We start from the raw sequence: 24447 nt of genomic DNA, 5'->3' as shown, positions 1-24447 counted from the left end.
AAAGATTTGTAAAGGAAATAAAGATGTTCTACAAACACTTTCAACACTAGTGTTTGAATGAATTTTTTTAATAAAATTTAACCACTTTCACTTGTAAATCAAAATTAAAAAGATATTTATTACAGTTTATGATTCTCTTTTGAGAACTCTTTGAGATGCATATGCAATTCTTGTCTCTTAGTTTAAATGTTTTTGATGATTACGGTACCGTACTGCATCAATCCCAGATCCAATATGCACTCTCACTGGTATACTAGGGTACTGAAGTGATTGGTCCCATATGCCAACTCTGGTACCCTGGATCAAGCACTACTGCTGAATACAGTACTGAAGTGATCAATCCCTTATGCCACTCTGGTATCCTGGATAAAATGTTACTGGTGAATTTTAACAGTATTTAAGTGATCAATCCCTGATGCCACCTGTACGAAATTAACCGCCTGGTTGTGAGCAGGAAACCAGGCGTCAAAATCAGACTAAAACCAGTTGGTTTTAAAAAATTTAAATCTAGCACTCATATGGATAACCAAGCGTCAAATTTAAAACCAAGCGTCAACCAAGCGGAAAAGAGGCGTCTATATGCGAACATTATGCAAATGAGCTGGTTTTAAATTCCAGCTGGTTTTTAAAAAACCAGGCGTCAAATAAACCAAGCGTCAAAAAACCAAGCGTCAAAAAAACAGGCGTCAAAAAAAAAACAGGCGTCAAAAAAAACAACAGGCGTCAAAAAAATAACAGACGTCAAAAATTGGCATTACTTGAACACAACCAGTTTGAGTTAAGAACAATTTATAGTTCGGAAAACAGGACAATAAAACATTGTTTAATATATTTTCTTAATAAAGGCACAGCTGAAAATGTTATTTTTTTACACATTTTTACTATCACTTATTGTTTTAAGAGTTCATATTCTGTGTTTAATATGTTTTCGACAGAATGAACCTTGTTCCGTTATCGCCCCATTTAGTTCTGCTGCTGTTGCTGATTCTGCTTCATTCTTTCTGCACTATCTGGGAACGTAATCTGTTAAAATAAATTTAAATGTATTTATTCAAATGATGATTTCCGGATCTATAGCTATAATTACAAGAGGGATGTAATTGTTAGAAGATAATTCATAGTTTTAATTACCTCATGCCGACATGGATTTATATTTGTAAATCATAAAAAGAATTAAGTTTCTAAAGGTGAAACTAAATGAAATAACAGTCAGCAACCCACCATTTTTAGCATGTTCTTTTAAGCTTTCCAACTTTCCCATCAAATCTTGTTGGTCACAGGATCCTCATCTTTGTCACAGACACAATATTGGTCATCTATTGGTAATTAAATAGGATCATTAGGCACACACATACACACCCACATGATCATCAATAAATAAGTGAAGATCATGCTCAGGCTTAACACTGTATAAAGAAGAGTATATATAAAGTTAAATGCAGCTTATACTTTCATGTAATAGAAATCGTGCATATATCCATATGCTTAAACACATTGTATTTGTAACAATCACCAGGTTTCAAAACATCCCATTGGGACATTGTGTTAATGGAGGTTCAGGGAGCAATATACAGAATGATTAAATGCTGCCAGATAAATAATTGCAAAAACATTATACTTAATAACAAACCATTTTGTATTTATGTTCTTTTTACTGTGTAATAGTATTAAAGATACATGTTGAAACTGTTCTTACCTTTCAAATGATAAGGAAAAAGGTTTATCCACACAAAATATGAGCTCCAGAAACCGCCATATGTTTACATGATTCTTCTCCATACATTTGAATTTCCTACACAGATGAATGTTTACTTGATGCTGATTGGCTTAGATAAAACCCTTCAGGAAGCTATATTGCCTGACTTTTGAATGGACTGATAAGCTCAGGCTGTTATATACCTGGACTCATGGAGGGAGAAATTTGGAAGCACTACCAGTATTAAACTTTTAAGCAGTATAATGCTTACTGTTCTTCTAAATATAAATGTTTATTGCTATGAATTTATTATTTGCTACTTTTAACATAACAAAATAAATCTATAAATTTAGAAACATTACAGCACAAAATATATATTATTATTATTAATAAATATTAATAATGATTTTTTTTTGTATGCGATCATTTATTCAAGCTTCATCATAGTAATTTGTCAAAGATAAGTTCTGAAATTAAGCAGAAATTAAAAATCATTCTCAATTTAAGTCAAATTAAAAAGAGTTTGAAATGCAGAATGTGGTTTTAATGTGAATGTTTACTTTGAAATGAATAATTTTCAAAAGAAATTCTAATGCATAATGCTTATATACAGTAGAGAACAGTATTTTTTCAATGATTTTCCAGTTTCATTTTTTATTCCCTTGTAATTTTATCACATTGGGAAACAATTATTAGACTTTAGTCACCTTGAGTGGCAATTTCTTTCTGTATTCCCGTGGAAAATTATAAAAAAATGAAACTTTAATGTGACCATTAAAGATAATTCCATAGTTGTTTAAGTTTCTTGGAGGCTTTAATTTTTCCTAAGTTCCTTTTGACGCTTGGTTTGAAATTGACGCCTCAATACTTAGAGGCTGAAAAATTGTTACAGTTCCTTTTGACGCTTGGTTTGTAAATGACGCCTCCTTTACTGAGAAAAATGACGCCTGGTTTGGCAAGAATTTGACGTGTCCTGCTCTTGTCCAGTTGGTTTTACACACGTCGAGGCAAAAACCAGTTGGTTGACGCCTCTTTGACGCCCGTCAACCAGCTGGTTGACGCCTGATCATTTCGTACGGGCACTCTGGTATCCTGGATAAAACGTTACTGGTGAATACGGTACTGAAGTGATCAGTCCCCGATGCCACTCTGGTATCCTGGATAAAATGTTACTGGTGAATACGGTACTGAAGTGATCAGTCCCCGATGCCACTCTGGTATCCTGGATAAAACGTTACTGGTGAATACGGTACTGAAGTGATCAGTCCCCGATGCCACTCTGGTATCCTGGATAAAACGTTACTGGTGAATACGGTACTGAAGTGATCAGTCCCCGATACCACTCTGGTATCCTGGATAAAACGTTACTGGTGAATACGGTACTGAAGTGATCAGTCCCCGATACCACTCTGGTATCCTGGATAAAACGTTATTGGTGAATACGGTACTGAAGTGATCAGTCCCCGATACCACTCTGGTATCCTGGATAAAACGTTGCAGGTCAATACGGTATTGAAGTGATCAATCCCTGATGCCATTCTGGTATCCTGGATAAAACGTTACTGGTGAATACAGTACTCTGCCTGAAGTGATCATTTCTAGATGCCAATATGGTACCCTTGATAAAACGTTATTGGTAACTATGGTACTGAAACGATCAATTCCAGATGCCAATCTGGTTTCCTGCATTACTGGTGAATTCTGTACTGAATTGGATCCTTATCTGAAACAGATTAACACCAAACTGAAGCTATACACAAGGGTCAACTTGTTCACATTGACACAGATGAAGAGGCTATCACTCTAACAAATGAAGTCACCTTTATTAAAAGTATGTAAATATGGCCCAAGACCACAGTGGTTTTGACTATATGTTTAATATAAACACTAACCTTGCTTTTCTCTTCAAAACTGTTTTTGCATATAATTTTTTTGCAAAAACAGACTTCAAATCTCCAATAGTACAATTTCAGGCCGTATGCAACACATACTGAAATGATATATCTTAAACACTTTTAGTTTTAGCACCTGTGGTGTTTTCATAAAAGGCATAAATAGCCATTTCCCAGGGTTCGAATTTAACTTTGAGGAGCACTCACAAAATTTTGCAGTGCTTTTTGAGGCAACTTGCAAAATGAAAAATCAACTTGCAATTTTATCATTTGCTTAATTCCCTTATAATATTGTCTAATTAAAGTAGAAATTTACACCTAAGACATATTATGAATATTAAAAAGTATCCGAATCTGAGAGACTCGACTACTAGAACTTGTTGATTGCTTATTCTTTTTGGGGGGTACGGAAAGATTCATCAGATGCTGGCAACTTTTTGATAGCAAAGCTGTCCAATAAGTTGACATTGTTCACTTTGTATATTTACCCTCGCCATAGGGTAATACCCATTCGGCAAGCACGCTACAGATTTCATTAAGTCTATTAGTATAAAAAATAATAGCATTATAAATTTAAACAAATGAAAGCAACAGTAAATGTAGCATGGATACTTTGGAACATAAAAAGTATCAATTGATGAAGTCTATTCACTTTGACAGTTGGGTGGAAATATATTCAAAGGTTGATGGGGTTGACATAGAGTGCGCAAAAGCACTTAATTTAGCCAAAGATTGAGCTAGGTGATTACTTCATTTTAATTCACTTTGTATAATGCATGAGTTTTTTTCGAGTATGCGAGTCTAAGTTCCAACCCTGTTTCCATCAAATGGTTTGCCGCAAACATTTTAAGAGCCATTATTTCCTCATACATTGGAATAATTTGACCAAGTAAAGTTCTCCTTGTAGCTTTCAATGGTGTCTATAAAACAGCACCACAAAAATGGCCTGCCTACTCTTATAAGATTTTTCTTAGCAAAATAAGATATTTCCACTTTATCGACTTAAGCTTTTTATATAAAAATGACATAGCACCAATCTGAAATGCTTCAACTGGTCATATTTATGCTTTTCTGGTCCAGTTATATACAAAAGTAACAGAAATGTTCAGTTTAACAAAAAAAATAAAGTGATCATGTGTTTATAGACATTCTAAACACCATTATATGCCAAATTTATTTATTTCTGGACAAATGGCGCAACAAAAGAAATGGAAAACCCCCTACCAAAACTGACAGATTCATGACAACTGCTACAGTAGTGCTTTCATGTATGAGGTGGCTACATGATTTAGAAAATGCAGCGATAGCATTATTATGCCCAATTTAAAAAAAAAATGCTTTAAGTATCTGTTTTGAAGACTAGATTTGGCTTAAAATTAAGAGTACAGCACTTTACCATTGTCTATAAGTTGCTTATTTACACCTGATTTGCTATAAATCTCATTTACACACAAACAAATACTACAGAGTTGACTAACTTTATTCTTCTGAACTATTAGATTCAAAGCCGCATCTCCTGAATTTAGATTGCAGGACAACGTACTGCCAAGGGCGAAAAGCTGCAGCTTCATGTAACTGGAGCTTATTGGCACATCATTATCTGCAAGCAAGACGAAAAATCAGTGTTTGAAACAGAATAAAGTATCTGCTTCTACTGTAAAGTATAAAAAATGCCTGTAAACACTCATTTGAGGCATACACAACCTTTTATGTAGGCATTTATTTGATAAAAATGCAGAAAAGTTCATTAATTCAAAGACTTTCATTTTTATTAAATATATAGTCTTTTGGACATTTTGCATTCTTAAAATTTTCAACAACTCAAAGGTTAATCTAACTAATTGAGTGCCCAGATGCATTTTGAAAGCGTTGAAAACATACATACTTAGAATTCTGTCTTACTTGGAGAGGATATTCATCTCTCGGAAATCCTTGCCAAGAACCGGTATGGAATTCCATCACAAGACTAGTTTTGATCAGCAATTTGGTTCTTGTCCTTGAAAATACTTCTGTGGCTTCAGCAACCAGGCTGGCTATAGAAATAAACAATAAATTAGTGTTTTTAAAGCTGCACTCTCACAGATTGAACGTTTTGACAATATTTTACCACAACTAATGATATTGTTTTAATATTCCAAAAAGAATTAATCAGATAATGTAGAAAATAATGGTTCTTATGAAGGAAACTGAGTTAAATTTGAAAGAAAAGTGCATAAAACACTGTATTTCTACCTTTTGAGACCATAGACAATAGTATAGTAGACCACAGTAAAAATTTTAGCATTCACTAATCATTTAATATTTTTGCGCTTTCTGCAATTAAATACACGGTTACAATTTTGTTAACATTAAACAATATTTTCCATAAATGCATTATTTAATAAGTAGTTATGGGTTATCAGTCAAAATTGATGTTTATTATACATGTGTATGTATTGATTTTGAATAAGAGTGTCACTTTAAATAATTGTCCTGAGATTTGATATAGAAATAAGCTTTTTGATGCCAATCTGGGGTTCGCAGTCCCTTTATCAATATGGCATTTTGAGTGTATATAGGTGTTTTCTTTAATGCATAAAGGGAAAAGGCTCTAACCTCAATGAAACCGGCTCACTTTGTTTTCTTTTGCCTTCAGAAATGTCAAGTTCTTCCATGTATAAACTTCAAACGAATGAATATATTTATGAATGTTTGATATGAATTAATGAAAAGAAGCAATATTTCTTTAGATAGGGATCTCATTGTGTTGCTGTGATTGTTTAAGTAGATGTTTTTCTAGAAAACTATTCATCTTGTTTTGGTTTGTATCATGTCAGCAGGTCCCGTAAAATCTATATCAACATTTTAGAAAGTGTTTATTTATTCTATGTAAATGTATTGTTGCCATTAGGTGAAAGGTGTCGTAAAAGTTATGTCTTTATAAATTTAAGTGTGCAATGGTGGTTCTTGTTATAGTTATTTAGCCGTTTATTTTTCATTACTATTGAATAATATTAGTTAATTAACACTAAATATGTTTAATATGTGTTCATTTTATTCAGCTACTTGTTTTAATTTTACACATATAAACTCTTTTCAATAAATGACTGCATGATCAGTTCAATGTTTCAGTGCCCATTGTACTGGAAGTGTCCAACGTGCAAATGAAGTGATGACACATGCAATTGAGTTGGTTATGGGTGACAACTCACTGATGACGGTACTTAGCTTGACAGCTGGATTGAAGCGGCGATCAAAGTGTATGAAACTTAGCAACTTAGGTAAATATATAAATAATGCTAGAATTGATGACAAAAATGCATTAAGTCCGTGTACAAGGGTTAAGTATGTAATCGAAGGTGATGATGGTTATGCATATGATGATGATGATGATGATGATGATATGAAGATGATGATGATGATGATGATGATGGTGGTGGTGGTGGTGGTGGTGGTGGTGGTGATGGTGGTGGTGGTGGTGGTGGTGGTGATGGTGGTGGTGGTGTTGTTGGTGGTGGTGATGGTGGTGATGTTAGTGGTGGTGTTGGTGGTGGTGATTGTGGTTGTGGTGGTGGTTATTAAGATGGTTATGGTGATAGTTATGGTGCTGGTGATGATTGTGATGATGGTGGTGGTGGTGATGGTTTGGGTGGTGGTTATGGTGATGGTGGTGGTGATGGTAGTGGTTGTGGTGATGGTGGTGTTGGTAATGGTGGTGGTGGTGGTTGTGGTGGTGGTGGTGGTGGTGATGGTGGTGGTGGTGATGATGGTAGTGATTGTGGTTGTAGTGGTTGTGGTGATGACGATGATGATGATGATGATGATGATGATGGTGATGATGATGATGATGATGATGATGATGATGATGATGATGATGATGATGATGGTTGTGGTGGTGGTGGTGGTGGTGTCGGTGGTGTTGGTGTTGGTGGTGTTGGTGGTGATGATTGTGGTGATGGTGGTGGTGGTGGTGGTACCACAGTGATGATGGTGGTGGTGGTGATGGTGGTGGTGAAGGTGGTGATGGTGATGGTTTTGGTGTTGATGGTGGTTGTGGTGGTGGTGGTGATGGTGGTGGTGATTATAGTGTGGATGGTGATGACTATGATGATTGCAGTGTTTTTCATAATGTTTTTTGTTGTGGTCAACTATGATGTTGGTGATGAAGATGAAGCTGATGATGATGATGGTGATGATGGTATTGATAATGAATATCCCTAAGCTTACCTTTGAAGCTCTTTAAATGTCTTGTCCATATAGTTCCTAAGCTGTTTCATTTAGGTTGATGCACACCGGGTTACATTGACATGATGGTGGTTGTGGTGGTGGTTGTCATGGCGGTGGTGATAGTTGTGATGGGGCTACATTGGCAGTCCTGTTAGCAAAATAGACTCTGGACAACATCAATAATAAAGATATGTATTTTTTGCTCACTCCTTTGCATTAAAATTTGTTCAAAGTAAAAATAATCTATAATGCATTTTAAATTGTGGAGAAATGTGGGATAAATTTTGTTATTTTAAATAGAAAAAACAGCCACCACTGAAATAATCTTCTTCATGAGCTTATCATTTTTTGTCTAAAATTTATGAACATAATTTTCAATTCTTTATTATGAAATCAAATTTTAGATTTATTTTCTAAAATGTTCTTTGTATTAACAAATCTGATTTATTTCTTAAGAAAAACACGAAAACTGAAAATGGCATTTTCTGATGGTTTTTTAAATCTTATAGTGAAAATGCTAAAAGGCACCAGCATTATTTCCCAAGATTTTCTTAACCAAACCTGGGTATCAGAAAATGTGTATTTCATATTCGAGTATATTCCTATATACTACCTTTTTTTCAAAATTTGAACAATTATGCGGCTTCATATGGATAATTTTGCACGTGGCTTATAATAGACTGGTATGAAAAGACTCATGAATTGAGAAGTGAAAAACAGTTTACAGCAATGTAGATATATTAGTGTAGTGAACATAATTATTTTAAATTAATTTTATTCGTTAAATATAAGCACGTTAATTAATATATTTAATATTTGCTTCTTTAATTATGATATTTATTTGAATTATGTATAAGAGTTTTATTGCAATAAGTGAGTGCATCTGTTCCATGTTTCAGTGACTGATGGTGATGAGCACGGTTCCATGTTTCAGTGACTGATGGTGATGAGCACGGTGGTGGTGGTGAATGTGCTGATGGTGGATAGCATGGTGGTGGTGGTGGTGGATGTGCTGATGGTGGATAGCACGGTGGTGGTTGTGGTGGTGGCGGTGGATGTGCTGATGGTGGTAAGCACAGTGGTGGTGGTGGTGGTGGATGTGCTGATGGTGGTGAGCACGGTGGTGGTGATGGTGGATGTGCTGATGGTGGTAAGCACAGTGGTGGTGATGGTTGATGTGCTGATGGTGGTGAGCACAGTGGTGGTGGTGATGGTGGATGTGCTGATGGTGGTAAGCACAGTGGTGGTGGTGATGGTGAATGTGCTGATGGTGGTGAGCACAGTGGTGGTGATGGTTGATGTGCTGATGGTGGTGAGCACAGTGGTGGTGGTGATGGTGGATGTGCTGATGGTGGTGAGCACAGTGGTGGTGGTGGTGGATGTGCTGATTGTGGTAAGCACAGTGGTGGTGATGGTGGATGTGCTGATGGGGGTAAGCACAGTGGTGGTGGTGATGGATGATGTGCTGATGGTGGTGAGCACGGTTGTGGTGATATATTTACTGATGGTGGTGAGCACAGTGATGTTGATGGTGGATGTGCTTATGGTGGTAAGCACGGTGGTGGTGATGATGATGATGATGATGATGATGATGGTGATGGTGATGGTGATGGTTATGATGTTGATGATCATGGTGGAGGTGATGGTAATGGAGTTGGTGATGGTGGTGGTTATGGTAGTGATGATGATGGTGGTGGTGTTGATGGTGGTGGTTGTGATGGTGGTGGTGATGATGGTAGTGATTGTGGTTGTAGTGGTTGTGATGATGATGATGATGATGATGATGATGATGATGATGATGATGATGATGATGATGGTTGTGGTGGTGGTGGTGTTGTTGTTGTTGTTGTTGGTGGTGGTGGTGGTGTTGGTGTTGTTGGTGTTGGTGGTGATGATCGTGGTGATGATGATCGTGGTGATGGTGGTTATGGTGGTGGTACCACAGTGATGGTGGTGGTGGTGGTAATAGTGGTGGTGATGAAGGTGGTGATGGTGATGGTTTTGGTGTTGATGGTGGTTGTGGTGGTGGTGGTGATGGTGGTGGTGATTATAGTGTGGATGGTGATGACAATGATGATTGCAGTGTTTGTCATAATGTTTTTTGTTGTGGTCAACTATGATGTTTTTGATGAAGATGAAGCTGATGATGATGATGGTGATGATGGTATTGATAATGAATATCCCTAAGCTTACCTTTGAAGCTCTTTAAATGTCTTGTCCATAGTTCCTAAGCTGTTTCATTTAGGTTGATGCACACCGGGTTACATTGACATGATGGTGGTTGTGGTGGTGGTTGTCATGGCGGTGGTGATAGTTGTGATGGGGCTACATTGGCAGTCCTGTTAGCAAAATAGACTCTGGACAACATCAATAATAAAGATATGTATTTTTTGCTCACTCCTTTGCATTAAAATTTGTTCAAAGTAAAAATAATCTATAATGCATTTTAAATTGTGGAGAAATGTGGGATAAATTTTGTTATTTTAAATAGAAAAAAAACAGCCACCACTGAAATAATCTTCTTCATGAGCATATCATTTTTTGTCTAAAATTTATGAACATAATTTTCAATTCTTTATTATGAAATCAACATTTTAGATTTATTTTCTAAAATATTCTTTGAATTAACAAATCTGATTTATTTCTTAAGAAAAACACAAAAACTGAAAATGGCATTTTCTGATGGTTTTTTAAATCTTATAGTGAAAATGCTAAAAGGCACCAGCATTATTTCCCAAGATTTTCTTAACCAAAACTGGGTATCAGAAAATGTGTATTTCATATTCGAGTATATTCCTATATACTACCTTTTTTTCAAAATTTGAACAATTATGCGGCTTCATATGGATAATTTTGCACGTGGCTTATAATAGACTGGTATGAAAAGACTCATGAATTGAGAAGTGAAAAACAGTTTACAGCAATGTAGATATATTAGTGTAGTGAACATAATTATTTTAAATTAATTTTATTCGTTAAATATAAGCACGTTAATTAATATATTTAATATTTGTTTCTTTAATTATGATATTTATTTGAATTATGTATAAGAGTTTTATTGCAATAAGTGAGTGCATCTGTTCCATGTTTCAGTGACTGATGGTGATGAGCACGGTTCCATGTTTCAGTGACTGATGGTGATGAGCACGGTTCCATGTTTCAGTGACTGATGGTGATGAGCACGGTGGTGGTGGTGAATGTGCTGATGGTGGATAGCATGGTGGTGGTGGTGGTGGATGTGCTGATGGTGGATAGCACGATGGTGGTTGTGGTGGTGGTGGTGGATGTGCTGATGGTGGTAAGCACAGTGGTGGTGGTGGTGGTGGATGTGCTGATGGTGGTGAGCAGGGTGGTGGTGATGGTTGATGTGCTGATGGTGGTAAGCACAGTGGTGGTGATGGTTGATGTGCTGATGGTGGTGAGCACAGTGGTGGTGGTGATGGTGGATGTGCTGATGGTGGTAAGCACAGTGGTGGTGGTGATGGTGAATGTGCTGATGGTGGTGAGCACAGTGGTGGTGATGGTTGATGTGCTGATGGTGGTGAGCACAGTGGTGGTGGTGATGGTGGATGTGCTGATGGTGGTAAGCACGGTGGTGGTGATATATTTACTAATGGTTGTGAGCACAGTGGTGTTGATGGTGGATGTGCTTATGGTGGTAAACACGGTGGTGGTGGTGGTGGTTGATGTGCTGATGGTGGTAAGCGTGGTGGTGGTGTCGGTGGTGGATGTGCTGATGGTGGTAAGCGTGGTTGTGGTGGTGGCGGTGGATGTGCTGATGGTGGATAGCACGGTGGTGGTGATGATGGTTGATGTGCTGATGGTGGTGAGCACAGTGGTGGTGGTGATGGTGGATGTGCTGATGGTGGTAAGCACAGTGGTGATGGTGATGGTGGTGGATGTGCTGATGGTGGTGAGCACAGTGGTGGTGATGGTTGATGTGCTGATGGTGGTGAGCACAGTGGTGGTGGTGAGCATGGTGGTGGTGATGGTGGATGTGCTGATGGTGGTAAGCACAGTGGTTGTGATGGTTGATGTGCTGATGGTGGTAAGCAGAGGGGTGGTGGTGATGGTTGATGTGCTGATGGTGGTGAGCACGGTGGTGGTGATGGTGGATGGGCTGATGGTGGTAAGCACAGTGGTGGTGTTGATGGTGGATGTGCTTATGGTGGTAAGCACGATGGTGGCAATATATGTACTGATGGTGGTGAGCACAGTGGTGTCGATGGTGGATATGCTTATGGTGGTAAGCACGGTGGTGGTGGTGGTGGTTGATGTGCTGATGGTGGTAAGTGTGGTGGTGGTGGTGGTGGTGGTGGATGTGCTGATGGTGGTAAGCACAGTGGTGGATATGCTGATGGTGATAAGCACGGTGGTAGTGGTGGTGGTTGTTGTGGTGGATGTGCTTATGGTGGTAAGCACAGTGGTTGTGGTGAATGTGCTGATGGTGGTGAGCACGATGGTGGAGGTGGTGGTTGTGCTGATGGTGGTAATCACAGTGGTGGTTGTGGTTGATGTGCTGATGGTGATTAGCACGGTGGTGGTGGTAGTGTTGTGGCTGTGGTGGATGTGCTGATGGTGGTGAGCACGATGGTGATGGTGATTGTGTTCCTGATGGTGGTGAGCACGATGGTGATGGTGGTTGTGGTAATGATGGTGGTGAGCACGATGGTGATTTTGCTTGTGGTCATGATGGTGGTGAGCATGATGGTGATGGTGATTGTGTTCATGATGGTGGTGAGCACGATGGTGATGGTGGTTGTGGTAATGATGGTGGTGAGCACGATGGTGATGGTGGTTGTGGTGATTGTGGTGGAGGTGATGGTGGAGGTGATGATGTTGATGGTGATTGTGATTGAGGTGGTGGTGATGGAGGTTGAGGTAATGATTGAGTGAGGTGAAGTGACGACGGTGATGGTGATGGTGATTACTATGCAGTTGGAAAAGGTTGAGGTGATGTAGGTGGAGGCGATGGTGATGGAAGTGGTTGTGATTGAGGTAGAGGTATAGATGATGATGGTGGTGATGATGCTTATGGGGATTAAGGTGGAGGTGATCGTGATAAAGGAGGTGGTAATGGAGGTGGAGGTGATGGTGGAGGTGCAGGTGATAATGCTGGTTGTGGTGATGGTGATGTTGATAAGATGGAGGTGATGGTGGAAGTTGAAGTGATGTTGGTGATGGTACTGGTGATTGATGTGCAGTTGGAAATTGTGATTGAGGTTGAGGTAATGATGGTAATGGTGATGGAGGTGGAGGTGGTTGTGATGGGGTTGTAGGTTATGATGGAGGTGGTGATGATGATGTTGGTTGTTTAGATGGTGATGGTGATTGAGGTGGAGGCTGCGATGGTGCTGATGATGATGGTGGTGGTGATTAAGGTTTTGGTGGGGATGGTGATAGTAATTGGGGTTGAGGTGATGGATGCGGAGGTTATGTTGATGGAGGTAGTGGTGGAGGTGGTGATGATGGTGATGGTGCTGATGATGATGGTGGTGACGACGAAGGTTGTTATTGTGATGGTGATAGTGACTGAAGTTAAGGTGGTTGAGGTGGTGGTGGTGGTTATGGTGGTGGTGGTGGTGATGTTGGTGGTGGTGATTGAGGTGGAAGTGATGGTGATGGAGGTAATGGTGGAGGTGGAGTAGATGATGCTTGTCGTGTTTATTGAGGTGGAGGTTGTGGTTTTTGAGAAGGAGGTGATGGTGAAGGTGGAGGTGATTATGGTGATGGTGATGTTGATTGTTGTGCAGTTGGAAATAATGGAGGTGATGGAGGTGGTGATGCTGGTGATGATGGTGATTGAGGTTTAGGAGATGATGGTTTAGGTGATGGAGGTGGAGGAGATGGTGGAGTGATATTGCTGGTGAGGGTGATGGGGATGGTGATTGAGGTGGAGGTGATGGAGAAGGAGTTGATGGTGTAGGTGATGATGGTGATGGCGATGGTGGTGGAGGTGATGATGTTGATGGTGATGTTGATTGAGGTGTAGTTGGTGGTTATTGTGGTGATGGTTATGGTGATTGATGTGCAGTTGAAACTGGTTGAGGTGATGGAGATGTAGGTGATGGTGATGGGGTTGAAGGTGATGGTGGAGGAGGAGGTGATAATGCTGGTTGTGGTTAACGAGATTGAGGTAGAGGTGGTGGTGGAAGTGGAAGTGATGATGGTGATGGTGGTTGATGTGCACTTGGAAATGGTGATTGAGGTGGTGGTGATGGTTGAGGTGGAAGTGATGATTGCGATGATTGTGATGGTGGTTGAGGTGATGGTGGTGGAAGTGATAAAGTAGATTGTGATGGTAATTGAGATGGTGGTGTTGATTGAGGTAGAGGTGATGGTGGAGGTGGAGGTGATGACGGTGATGGTTTTGGTGATTGAGGTGGAGGTGGAGGTGATGGTGATGGAGGTTGTGGTGATGGAGGTGGATGTGATTATGGTGATGCTGATCTATGTTCAGTTGGAAATAGTTCAGGTGATGGAGGTGGTGATGCTGGTTGTGATGGTGATTGAGGTGAAGGTGATGGAGACGATAGTGATAGTGGAGGTGGAGGTGATGATGGCGATGGTAATTAAGGACTGGTGAAGGTGATGATGGTGATTGTGTGGGAGATGATTATGCTGATTGTGATGGTTATTTAGGTGGAAGTGTAGGTGATGGATGTAGAGGTGATGGTGAAGGTGAAGATGATTATGGTGATGGTGATTGCTGTACAGTTAGAAATGGTGGAGGTGATTGAGGTGGTGATGCTGGTGGTGATGGTGAATGAGGTGGAGTCGATGATGGTGTAGATGATGGAGGTGTAGGAGTTGGCGGAGGTGGAGATGCCGATGGTGATTGAGGTTGAGGTGATGATGATGTTGATGGTGATTGAGGTGGAGGTTGGGGTGATGGAGGTGGGGTGGAGCTGGAGGTGATGATGTTGATGGTGATGGTGATTGATGCGCAGTTGGAAATAGTTGAGGTGATGGAGGTGGTGGTGATGGAGGTGGAGGTCATTGTGGAGGTGGAGGTGGTAAGGCTGGTGATTGTGATGGTAATTATGGTCGAGGTGATGGTCGAGGTGGAAGTCATAATGGGGATGGTGATGGTGATTGATGTGCAGATTGAAATGGTGAAGGTGGTGGTGCTGGTCGTTCTGGTGGTGATGGTGATTGAGGTGCAGATGATGATGGGGTAGGTGATGGAGGTGGAGGTTATGGTGCAGGTGGTGATGCTGATGTTGGTTGTTGGGATGGTGATTGAGGAGGAGTTAATGAAGGTGATGGTGATTGAGGTGAAGGTGGTGATGGGTGATGGTCTTGGAGGTGATGGTGGTTTTAGGTGATGATGATGGTGATGAAGGTGGAGATGGTGTTGATGAAGGTGGAGGTGATGGTGGAGGTTAAGGTGATGATGGTGATGGTGGTGTTGATTGATGTGCAATTGGAAATGGTTGAGGTGATGGAGTGTACGTGATGTTGATGGAGGTGATAGAGGTGGAGGTGATGGCGTGAAGGTGATGATGCTGATGCTGGTGATGATGGTGATGGTGATTGAGGTGGAGTTGATGGTGATGGAGGTTGTGGTGATGTAGGTGGAGGTGATAGTGGAGGTGGAGGTGATAATGCTGGTGGTGGTGATCGTGATTGACGTGGAGGTAATGGTGGAGGTTGAAACGATGATGGTGATGGTGATTGGTTTGCAGTAGGAAATGGTTGAGGTGCTGGATGGTGGAGGTGATGGTGATGGAGTTGGTGGTGATGGAGGTGGAGGTGATGGTGGAAGTGGAAGTGATGATGGTGATGGTTGTTTGATATGCAGTTGGCAATGATGATCAAGGTGGAGGTGATGATGGTGTTGATGGTGGAGGTTGATGATGATGGTTGTGGTAATTGAGTTGAAGGTGGTGGTGATGAGGTGGTTGTGATTATTGTGATAGATGTGGATGTGGAGTTGGAAATGCTGGTGATTGTGGAGGTGGAGGTGATGGAGATGGTGATGAAGGTTGTGGTGGTGGTGGAGGTGATGGTGATTGATGTGGAGGTGGAGTTAGAAATGGTGGTGAGGGTGCAGATGGAGGTGATGGTGGAGTTGGAGATGATGGTGCTGGTAGTGGTTATTGAGGTGGAGGTGGTTGTGATGGAGGTGATGTTGAAGGTGTATGTGATGATGGTGATGGTGATTGATGTTCAGTTGGAAATGGTGGAGGTGATGGAGGTAGTGATGCTGGTGGTGATGGTTTGTGAGGTGGATGCGATGATGGTGTTGTTGTTTGTGGTGGAGGTGATGGTGGAGGTGGAGGTTATGATGCTTTTGGTGGTGATGGGGATGGTGATTGAGGTGGAGGTGGTGGTGATAGAGGTGAAGTTGATGATGGTGATTGAAGCTCAGTGATGATGGTAATGGTGGTGTATGTGATGATGGTGAAGGTGATGGTGATTGAGGTGGTGGTGATGGAGTTGTAGGTAATGGTTGAGTGCGGTGGAGGTGACAATGGTGATGTTGGTGGTGATTTATATGCAGTTGGAAATGGTTGAGGTGATGTAGATTGAGGTGATGTTGATGGAGGTGTTGGTGATGGAGTCGGAGGTGATGGTGGAGGTGGAGATGATCATGCTGGTGATGGTGATGATGATTAAGGTGGAGGTGATGGTGATGGAAGTGGTGTTGATGGAGATGGAGGTGATGATTGAGGTGAAGGTGATAATGATGCTGGTGGTGATGGTGATGGCGATTAAGGTGTAGGGGATGGTGGAATTGAAAGTGATGAAGGTGATGGTGATATTGATTTGCAGTTGGAAATGGTGACTGAGGTGGAGGTGATGATGGTGATGATGATAGAGGTGGAGGTGGTGGTGATTGGGGTGGAGGTGATGGTGGAGGTGATGATGCTGGTGGTGGTAATGGTAATGGCGATTGAGGTGGAGATGGTGATAATGTTGATGGTGCTACTGATGATGGTGGTGGGGATCAATGTGGTGGAAGTGATTGTGATATTGATTGAAGTTGAGGTGATGGAGGTGGAGGTGATGCTGATGGATGTAGCAATGTTTGAGTTGGAGGTAATGATGCTGGTGGTTGTGATGGGGATGTGGATTAAGGTGGAGGTGATGGAGGTGGAGGTAATGATGGTGATGGTGGTGGAAATGATAGTAGTGATGCTGGAGGTGATGATTGAGGTGGTGGTGATGGATGTGAAAGTTTTGATGGTGATGGTGATTGATGTGCAGTTGGAAATGGTGGAGGTGATGCTGGTGGTGATGGTGATTTTGGTGGAGATGATGATGGTGATGGTGATGGAGTTTTGGGTGGAGGTGGTGATGCTGGTGATGGCCATGGGGATGGCGATTGAAGTGGAGCTGGAGTTAATGATGATGATGATGGTGATTGAGGTGGAGGAAGTGATGGTGGTGATGATGTAGGTGATGGTTGAGGTGGAAGTGAAAATGCTTGTGGTATTGATGGGCATGGTGAATAATGGTGATGATGGTGGTGGTGATGGAGGTGGAGGTGATGGAGTTGGAGGTGATGATGGTGATGGTGCTGGGGTGATGATTGGGGTGAAGGTGGTGGTCATGGATGTGGAGGTGTTGATGGTGATGATGATGGTGATTGATATGCAGTTGGAAATGGTGGAGGTGATGCTGGTGGTGATGGTGATTTGGATGGAGGTGATGGTGGAGGTGATGATGCTGGCGATGGTGATGGGGATAGTGATTGAGGTGGAGGTGGATCTGGAGGTTATGGTGGTGATGTTTTTTGAGGTGGAGCAGGTGATGGTGGTGGCGATGGAGGTGATGGTGGAGGCGGAGGTGATGATGCTGGTGGTGATGGGGATAATGATTGAGTTGGAGATGATGGAGGTTGAGGTGATGGTGATTGAGGTGACAGTGATGGTGGTGGAAGTGATGGTGGTGGAGGTGACGATGGGATAGTGATGACCATTGAGGTTGAGGTGATGATGGAGGTGGAGGTGATGATGGTAATGGTGATGGATGTGCAGTTGGAAATGGTTGATTTGATGGAGGTGATTGTGAAGAAGGTGGTGGTTATGGTGGAGGTGGGGGGGGGTGTGATAATGCTGGTGGTGGTGATGGTGATGATGATTGAGGTGGAGGTAATGGTGACGGTGGTGGTGGTGATGGAGTTGGAGGTGGATGTGATGATGCTGGTGGTGGTGGTTGAAGTGGAGGTGGTGGTGAATGTTGAGGTGATGATGGTGATGGTGATTGATGTGCAGTTGGAAATGGTGGAGTTGATGGAGGTTGTGATGCTGGTTGTGATGGGGATTGAGGTGGAGTTGATGATGGTGGTGGTGATGGAAGTGATGGTTGAGGTTGAGATGATGGAGGTAGAGTTGATGTTGGTGTTAGTGATTAGGTTGAGGTGATGGAGGTGGAGGTGGTGGTAATGGAGGTGGAGGTGATGATGTTGGTGGTGGTGATGGCGATAGTGATTGAGGTGGTGGTGGAGGTGATTGAGATGGAGGTGATGTTGGTGATGGTGATTGAGGTTGAGGTGATGATGGTGGTAATGGTGGATGTGATGTTGAAAGAGTTGATGATGGTGATGGTGATTGAGGTGGAGGTGGTGATGGTGATGTTGATGGTAATTGATGTGCGGTTGGAAATGCTTGAGGTGATGGAGGTGGAGGTAATGGTGTTGGAGGTCGTGGTTGAGGTGGAGGTGATGATGGTGATGATGATGGTGATTGATGTGCAGTTTGAAATTGTTTAGGTGATGGATGTGGAGTAGATGGTGATGGAAGTGGAGGTAATGGTGGTGGTGATGGTGATATTGATTGAGGTGGAGGTAATGGTGATGGAGTTGGTGTCGGTGGAGGTGATAATGCTGGTGGAGGTGATGGTGGAGGTGGAGGTAATGATGCTGGTGGAGGTGATGGTAAAGGTTGAGGTGATGATGGTGATAGTGATTGATGTGCAGATGGAAATGGTGGAGGTGATGATGGTGGTGGTGATGGAGGTGATGATGCTGGTGGTGGTGATGGGGATGGTGATTGAGGTGATGGTGGAGGTAGAGGTGATGATGGTGATAGTGATTGTGGTTTAGGTGATGATAGAGATGGTGTTGGAAGTGATGGTGATGGAGGTGATAATGGTGATGGTGATGGTTATTGAGATGGGGGTGATGCTGGAGATGGAGGTGATGATGGTGATGGTAATTGATGTGCCTTTGGAAATGGTTGAGGTTATGGATGTTGAGGAGATGGTGATGGAGGTGGTGATGATGGAGGTGATGGTTGAGGTTATGGTGATGATGGTGATGATGATGGTGATTGATGTGCATTTAGAAATGGTTTAGGTGATAAAAGTGATGGTGATGTTGATTGAGGTGGAGGTGATAGTGATGGAGGTGGTGGTGGTGGAGGGGATGCTGCTGGTGGTGTTGATAGTGGAGGTGGAGGTAATGATGCTGGTGGAGGTGATGGTGAAGGTTGAGGTGATGATGGTGATGGTGATGGTGATTGATGTGCAGATGGAAATGGTGGAGGTGATGATGGTGGTAATGGAGTTGGAGGTGGATGTGATGATGCTGGTGGTGGTGGTTGAAGTGGAGGTGGTGGTGAATGTTGAGGTGATGATGGTGATGGTGATTGATGTGCAGTTGGAAATGGTGGAGTTGATGGAGGTTGTGATGCTGGTTGTGATGGGGATTGAGGTGGAGTTGATGATGGTGGTGGTGATGGAGGTGATGGTTGAGGTTGAGATGATGGAGGTAGAGTTGATGTTGGTGTTAGTGATTAGGTTGAGGTGATGGAGGTGGAGGTGGTGGTAATGGAGGTGGAGGTGATGATGTTGGTGGTGGTGATGGCGATAGTGATTGAGGTGGTGGTGGAGGTGATTGAGATGGAGGTGATGTTGGTGATGGTGATTGAGGTTGAGGTGATGATGGTGGTAATGGTGGATGTGATGTTGAAAGAGTTGATGATGGTGATGGTGATTGAGGTGGAGGTGGTGATGGTGATGTTGATGGTAATTGATGTGCGGTTGGAAATGCTTGAGGTGATGGAGGTGGAGGTAATGGTGTTGGAGGTCGTGGTTGAGGTGGAGGTGATGATGGTGATGATGATGGTGATTGATGTGCAGTTTGAAATTGTTTAGGTGATGGATGTGGAGTAGATGGTGATGGAAGTGGAGGTAATGGTGGTGGTGATGGTGATATTGATTGAGGTGGAGGTAATGGTGATGGAGTTGGTGTCGGTGGAGGTGATAATGCTGGTGGAGGTGATGGTGGAGGTGAAGGTAATGATGCTGGTGGAGGTGATGGTAAAGGTTGAGGTGATGATGGTGATAGTGATTGATGTGCAGATGGAAATGGTGGAGGTGATGATGGTGGTGGTGATGGAGGTGATGATGCTGGTGGTGGTGATGGGGATGGTGATTGAGGTGATGGTGGAGGTAGAGGTGATGATGGTGATAGTGATTGTGGTTTAGGTGATGATAGAGATGGTGTTGGAAGTGATGGTGATGGAGGTGATAATGGTGATGGTGATGGTTATTGAGATGGGGGTGATGCTGGAGATGGAGGTGATGATGGTGATGGTAATTGATGTGCCTTTGGAAATGGTTGAGGTTATGGATGTTGAGGAGATGGTGATGGAGGTGGTGATGATGGAGGTGATGGTTGAGGTTATGGTGATGATGGTGATGATGATGGTGATTGATGTGCATTTAGAAATGGTTTAGGTGATAAAAGTGATGGTGATGTTGATTGAGGTGGAGGTGATAGTGATGGAGGTGGTGGTGGTGGAGGGGATGCTGCTGGTGGTGTTGATAGTGGAGGTGGAGGTAATGATGCTGGTGGAGGTGATGGTGAAGGTTGAGGTGATGATGGTGATGGTGATGGTGATTGATGTGCAGATGGAAATGGTGGAGGTGATGATGGTGGTAATGGTGGTGATTGTGATTGAGGTGGAAGTGATGATGCTGGTGGTTATGGAGGTGATGATGCTGGTGGTGGTGATTTGGATGGTGACTGAGGTGATGGTGGAGGTGGAGGTGATGATGGTAAAAGTGATTGTGGTCGAGGTGATGATGGTGCTGGTGATGGTGATTGATGTGCAATTGGAAATGGTTGAGGTGATGGATGTGGAGGTGATGGTGATGGAGGTGGTGGTGATGGAGATGATGGTTGAGGTTAAGGTGATGGTGGTGATGATGATTGTGATTGATGTGCATTTAGAAATGGTTTAGGTGATGGACTTGAAGGTGATGATGATGGAGGTTGTGGTGATGGAGATGGAGGTGATGGTGATGTTGATTGAGGTGGAGGTGATGGAGGAGGTGGTGGTGGAGGTGATATTGGTGGTGATGTTGATGGTGGAGGTGGAAGTGATGGTGATGATGATGGCGATCAATGTGTATTTGGAAATGGTGGAGTTGATGCTGGTGGTGATGGTGATTGAGGTGGAGTTGATGATGGTGGTGGTGATGAAGGTGATGGTTGATGTGGAGGTGATTATGCTGGTAGTGGTGTTGGGGATGGTGATTGAGGTGGAAGAGGAAATGATGGTGATGGTGATGAAGGTTGATGTGATAGATGTGGAGGTGATAGTAGTGATGCTTGAGGTGATGATTGAGGTGGAGGTGGTGTTGATGGATGTGGATGTTGATGGTGATGATGATTGATGTGTAGTTGGAAATGGTGGAGATGATGCTTGTGGTGATGGTGATGGTGATGGTGATTGAGGTGGAGGACGTGATTGTGGTCGTGATTGAGATGATAGTGATTGAGTTGGAGGTGATGGAGGTTGAGGTGATGATGGTGATTGTGAATGAGGTGGAGCTGATGGTGGTGGAAGTGATGGTGGTGGAGGTGACGATGGTGATAGTGATGGTGATTGAGGTGGAGGTGATGATGGTGGTGGTGATTGATGTGCAGTTGGAAATGGTTGAGGTGATGGCGGTGGAGGTGATGGTGATGGAGGTGGAGGTGTTGGTGGAGGTGGGGATGATGATGCTGGTCGTGGTGATGGTGATTGTGACTGAGGTGGAAGTGGATGTGATGGTGAAAGTGATGATGGTTATGGTGATTGATGTGCAGTTGGAAATGGTGATGGAGGTGGAGGTGGAGGTGGAGGTGGAAGTGATGGAGGTGGAGGTGATGGTGGAAGTGGAGGTTTTGTTGCTGGTGGTGGTGATGGTGATGATGATTGAGGTGGAGGTAATGGTGATTGAGGTGGTGGTGATGGAGTTGGAGGTGGATGTGATGGTGCTGGTGGTGGTCATTGAAGTAGAGGTGATGGTGATAGAGTTGGAGGTGATGGTGAAGATTGAGGTGTTGATGGTGATGTTGATGGTTATTAATGCAGTTGATGGTTATTAATGCAGTTGGAAATGGTGGCAGTAATGGAGGTGGTGATGATTGTGGTGAGGGTGATTGAGGTGGAGGTGAAGGTGGAGGTAATGATGCTTCTGGTGGTGATGGGCATGGTGATTGAAGTGGAGGTGATTTATGGTAATTGAGGATAAGATGGAGATGATGCAGGCGGAGGTGATGATGGTGATGGTGATTGAGGCTGAGGTTATGCTGATAATGGTGGTGTAGGTAATGATGGTGAAGGTGATGGTGATTGATATGCCGTTGGAAAAGCTTGAGGTGATGATGGTGAAGGTGATGGTGATGGAAGTGGTTGTGATGGAGATGGAGGTGGAGATGATGATGCTGGTGGTGAAGCTGATGGTGATTGAGGTGAGTGTTGTGGTGATGGGGGTGGAGGTGATGGTGGAAGTGATAATGCTGGTGGTGGTGATGTGATGGTGATTGCGGTGGAGGTGATGATGATAATGGTGATGGTGATTGATGTACAGTTGGAAATGGTGGATGTGATGGAGGTAATGATGCTGGTGGTGATGGTGATTGAGGCGGAGGTGATGATGGTGGTGGTGATGGAGGTAAAGGTGATGGTGGAGGTCGGTGAAATGCTGCTGGTGGTGGTAATGGGGATGGTGATTGAGGATAAGATGGAGATGATGAAGGCGGAGGTGATGATGGTGATGGTGATTAAGGCTGAGGTGTTGATGGTAATGGTGGTGTAGGTGAAGAAGGTGATGGTGATGGTGATTGGGGTGGAGGTGGTTGTGATGGAGGTGGAGATAATGGTGGAGGTTGAGGTCACGATGGTGGTGTTGATGGTGATTGATATGCAGTTGGAAATAGTTGAGGAGATGGAGGTGAAGGTGGTGGTAATGGAGGTGAAGGTGATGGTGAAGGATGTCACCATTATGGTGATGGTGATGGTGATTGATGTGCAGTTGGAAATGGTGGCGGTAATGGAGGTGGTGATGCTGGTGGTGATAATGATTGAGGTGAAGGTGGTGATGATGGTGATATTGCTGATGATGAAGGAGGTGATGATGCTGGTGGTGATGGTGATTGAGGTGGAAGTGATGATTGTGTAGGCGGTGGAGGTGGAGGTTATGGTGGAGGTGATGGTGGTGATGGTGATTGATGTGCAGTTGGAAATTGAAGGGTGATAGAGGTGGAGGTGATGGTGATGGAGGTGATGTTGGAGGTGGTGATATTGATGCTGGCGGTGGAGATGGTGATGGTGATTGAAGTGGAGGTGATGGTATTGGAGGTGGTATTGATAAAAGTGGAGTTGATGGTGGGGATGATAAGCCGGTGATTGTGATGGTGATTGCAGTGGATGTTATAGTTGACGTGGGATGAGTGCTGATGGCGATGGTGATGTTGATTGATGTGCAGTTGAAAATGGTGATTGAGTAGGAGTTGATGATGGTGATGGTGATGGTGATGGAGGTGGTGGTGATGGAGGTGATGTTGAATGTTGAAGTGATGATGCTGGTGGTGGTGATTGTGATAGTCATTGAGGTGGAGGTGGCGCATGATCGTGGTGGTCATGAATGTGATAAGCATGATGGAGGTGGTGGTCATGATTGTGGTGGTCAGATAAGAATGAGAACGGTGGAGGTGGTGGATTTGATTGTGGTTGTCAGGATGGGGATGAGCACGGTTGAGTTGGTGGTCATGATGGGGATGAGCACGGTGGAGGTGGTGGTCATGATTGTTGTTGTCAGATGGGGATGAGCACGGTGGATGTTGTGGTCATGATTGTGTTGGTCATGATGGTGATGAGCATGGTGGAGGTGGTGGTAATGATTGTGGTGGTCATGATGATGATGAGTTAGGTGGAGGTGGTGGTCATGATTGTGGTGGTCATGATGGTGATAAGCACTGTGGAGGTTGTGGTCATGATCGGGTGATCATGATGTGGATGAGCACGGTGGAGGTGGTGGTCATGATTTTGGTGGTAACGATGGTGATGAGCACGGTGGAGGTGGTGGTCATGATCGGATGATCATGATTGGGATGAGCACGGTTGAGGTGGTGTTCATGATTGTGGTGGTCATGATGGTGATAAACACGGGAGAGGTGGTGGTCATGATTGTGGTGTCATGAGGGTGATGATCGCGGTGGAGGAGGTTGTCATGATGGTGGTGGTCATGATGGTGATGAGCACGGTGGAGGTGGTGGTCCTAAGTGTGGCGGTCATGATGATGATGAGCAAGTTGGAGGTGGCGGGTATGATTGTGGTGGTCATGATGGTGATAAGCACAGTGAGTGTGGTGATTTTCATGTTGTTGATAAGCACAGTGGTAATTGTGATAGTTATAATGGTCGTGGTC

The 24447-nt window shown here is 43.1% G+C and overlaps 1 protein-coding gene and 1 long non-coding RNA gene across 2 annotated transcripts; both read right to left on the bottom strand.

Annotated features, from left to right (window-relative positions):
• Positions 1-777: 777 nt before the first annotated feature.
• LOC128211051 (uncharacterized) lies at positions 778-1812 on the bottom strand. The gene is made up of 3 exons (XR_008257197.1): positions 1697-1812; positions 1222-1316; positions 778-1023 (listed from the first exon to the last, which is right to left on the bottom strand). It is a non-coding gene; the product is annotated as an uncharacterized LOC128211051 (long non-coding RNA).
• A 13892-nt stretch (positions 1813-15704) lies between these two features.
• LOC128210634 (uncharacterized) lies at positions 15705-18488 on the bottom strand (the record flags this gene model as incomplete). Its single annotated transcript, XM_052914985.1, has 6 exons — positions 15705-15883; positions 16299-16585; positions 16730-16809; positions 16940-17100; positions 17182-17257; positions 18411-18488. Coding segments are annotated over 6 exons (861 nt in total), but the record flags the coding sequence as incomplete, so codon positions are not given.
• Between the last annotated feature and the right edge of the window lie 5959 nt (positions 18489-24447).

This window comes from Mya arenaria, chromosome 12 (genome assembly GCF_026914265.1).
Source record: "Mya arenaria isolate MELC-2E11 chromosome 12, ASM2691426v1".
Classification (NCBI taxonomy): Eukaryota; Metazoa; Mollusca; class Bivalvia; order Myida; family Myidae; genus Mya; species Mya arenaria.
This window is presented reverse-complemented; position numbering and strand designations above follow the sequence as displayed.